General features: G+C 55.7%; 1 protein-coding gene across 1 annotated transcript in view; it reads left to right on the forward strand.

The window, feature by feature from the left end:
* TRPV4 (transient receptor potential cation channel, subfamily V, member 4) overlaps nucleotides 1-2,866 on the forward strand; it is a 35,006-nt gene that overhangs the window by 10,738 nt on the left and 21,402 nt on the right. The window contains exons 2-3 of the mRNA XM_010828843.1: nucleotides 2,462-2,574; nucleotides 2,636-2,812. Of these exons, the coding sequence (XP_010827145.1) occupies nucleotides 2,462-2,574; nucleotides 2,636-2,812 (290 nt within the window). The remainder of the gene's footprint in view (nucleotides 1-2,461; nucleotides 2,575-2,635; nucleotides 2,813-2,866) is intronic.

A 2,866-nucleotide genomic window follows, 5' to 3' on the forward strand; every position in this document is an offset into this window, starting at 1 on the left:
TGGCTACCCACTGCAGTATTCTTGCCTGGAGAATTCCATGGACAGAGGAGCCTGGCGGGCTACAGTCCATGGGGTCACAAAGAGTCAGACATAACTGAGTGACTGACACTTTTACTTTTCACTTGCACTTTTTCTGGCACTCACCTGCAATGTGCCCTCAGGCAAGTCACTTAACGTCTCAGAGCCTCAGTTTTCCTCATCTGTGAAAGGAGTATTACAGGAGTACCTACCTCCAGAGGTAGATCTCTCAACCTCAGCACTGTTTTCTGGCCGGGTAGTTCCTTGTGGCAGGCACGGTCCTATGCCTTGTAGGGTGTCTGGCGCTACCCCTGGCCTTGACTCACTAGATGCCATTAGCCCTCTCTCCTCTGCACAGTGTGACAGCCAAGCATGTTTCTGGATATTGCCCAGTGTTCCTGGGGACCCGAGGCGCCCTGGCTGAGAACCACTGGTCTAGGGTTCCAGGGAGGACCAGGCGAAAGCATGTGTGTGAAGCACTTGGGCCCTCAAGAGCCCCATGATCATGGTGATGATGGGGTTTAGTTCATAATTATCGCTTCACCATAATTAATACGCTGACATTGATCCCTGTTTGCCTTGTCAAGGATGCTGGCAGTGAGTGAGTGACTGAGCGGGGATTTGAACCTGGGGCTGGCTGACTCCAGACCCCCTGTTGTGGAGCCCCAGAAACCCTGGATGCTGTCTGAGCTGAAATTTCTTAGGGGAGGGGGTACAGGCATGGTGGGGGCTGGAGGGGCTGCCTCATCTGGCCCCCACCTTGGGTGGAGGGTGTCTAGAACCCCGTGGGGACCTGGGAGGGGGTGCAGTAATTAAGAAGTATGTGCCTAAACTCCTTCTCTTCCCCTGACCCTGGGGTCCCCTCTGAGGTGAGCAGGACTGTGCCTGGGGAAGTCTAATCTCCCCCTTAGTGCCTGCACCCTGGTGGACAGCCCTCCCTGCCTCAACATACCCTCATTCCTGCATCACAGAGCTGGGATCCAGGGGGCAGCCCCTAGGGGGTCTCCATTACCCGCCTGGCAGGTGGATTGGAACTAATGTCTCCTGACTCATACTAGGCGCCGGCACCTAGTGCATGCTTCAAATTCTTGAAGGCACTTGGCATCTCCCAAGCTTTAGGAGGTGTTGTGGTTACCCTGGTTTTACAGGTGGGGAACTGAGAGGAAGTGATTTGCCCAAGATCTCACAGCTGCTGACTAACCAGGGCCCAGAGGGGAACCGGGTAAAACCGATTTCAGCACCTGTGCACCTAGCCCTTCCTTCCCTCTGTGATTGTGCTCATCGACAGCCCCCAGGTTAATCCCAGGGTCAACACTGGACATGCCCGATCTCATTTAATTCCTCCTGCAAATGTATGAGAAAGCTACTACTATTGTACCCATTTTATAGATAAGGAGACTGAGGCTTGGGACACTCTCTCAAGGTCATGCTACACGGAAATAGCTTAGCTGGGATTAGAACCCAGGCCGGGAAAAGTCTAAAGTCCAGGCTCTGCCTCCCCATTTGTGCCCAGAGTGGGGCCCGTCCGAGGCAGGAGCTCTGACCCTCTGTGTGCCCTGCTGTGCCCGCCAAGAGAGGCCTCTTGCAGGGGCCCTCACCTTCTCTCCTGGCAACCAAAAACAAACAAGGTGGGGACCAATCTTTACTTGTTCTTCTGCTAATGTGCGCGGAGGGAGAGATGTAGAAAAGAGAGCTTTGCAGACGTTTCTCTGCAGCCCAGGCGGGATGTGAGGAGTTCCAGGAAACTCGCCCTTGGTGTCCAGCCCACCCCGTGCGTGCTGCAGAGGGCAGGGGGCTGACAGCCAGCAGGCCCTGGTCCTTCCCTTGCCCTTCTCCTGGCTAAACATTGGGCCTGGGAGGCAGAGAGACCTGGGTTCAAGTCCAGCTCTTCTCCTTGCAAGCTGTGTGACTGGCCCTCGTCAAGCTCCATTCTCCGCACCTGACAAACGAGAATAGAGACTACCTTTGTCATCAGGTCGTGTGTCCATGTGGCACCCCTCAAGGGGCGGGGGTGCAGGCATGGACAGGCAGAGGCCTTCCCTGCCCTCTGGTACTCACAGCCCAGGATTAACTAATCCCACGAACACACGGTCGAGGGGGCTTCCCAGAGGAAGCAGCACAAACTGGGAACACAGGTGGGCAGGAGCTAACTGGGCAAAGAGAGGAGGGAAGGGGTCAGCGCTTGGCACTGGGGAGCAGAGTTTGGGCACGGCTAACTGAACCCTCAGAACCTCAGTTTCCTGTTCTGTGAAATGGGGTCATAATGATGACACTGGGAAGTTGAGGGCGACTGACTCCCACAATGAGTTCATGTGTATTTGCTGAGCACCTCGTGTGCCTGCAGCATGCGTTCAATGGTTATGTTTTAGTAGGTGTTTTCTGTGTGGCAGGCACAGCACAGGCCACTGGATTGCCTGCACTCTGCTTCATCCCCATTTCACAGATGAGGAAACCGAGGCTGTGAACCATCGGCTTTCCTATCATATGATGGCTAAATGCGGAACTTGGATTCAAACCCTGCTCTGGGTGCTCCAAAGCTGGTTTGGTTGGCCAGGAGTAAGCCCCAGGCTCATATGTTTGGGGACCTGGTGTGATTCTGAGGCCCTTCCTTCTTCAGCTGATGTCCAGGGTAGCTGGACGCGAGGCGGACTTGTGTTTCCAGGTCCCTGAATGGGGCTCCTGTTGCAGCTCCTGCCGGGGGCTGGCGGCCAACCACATCTGGGAGTGGCCACCCTGCACCCCTGTCATTACAAGGGTGGCTTTGAAGCAGCTGGCAGCAGTGCTGTTTGCCCACGTGGGAGGGGGGCTTCCTGGAGCCGGCCTGATGCCCCTCCCGTTCCCTTGCAGG

Source organism: Bison bison, unplaced genomic scaffold, assembly GCF_000754665.1.
Source record: "Bison bison bison isolate TAMUID 2011002044 unplaced genomic scaffold, Bison_UMD1.0 scf7180017864495, whole genome shotgun sequence".
Lineage (NCBI taxonomy): Eukaryota > Metazoa > Chordata > Mammalia > Artiodactyla > Bovidae > Bison > Bison bison.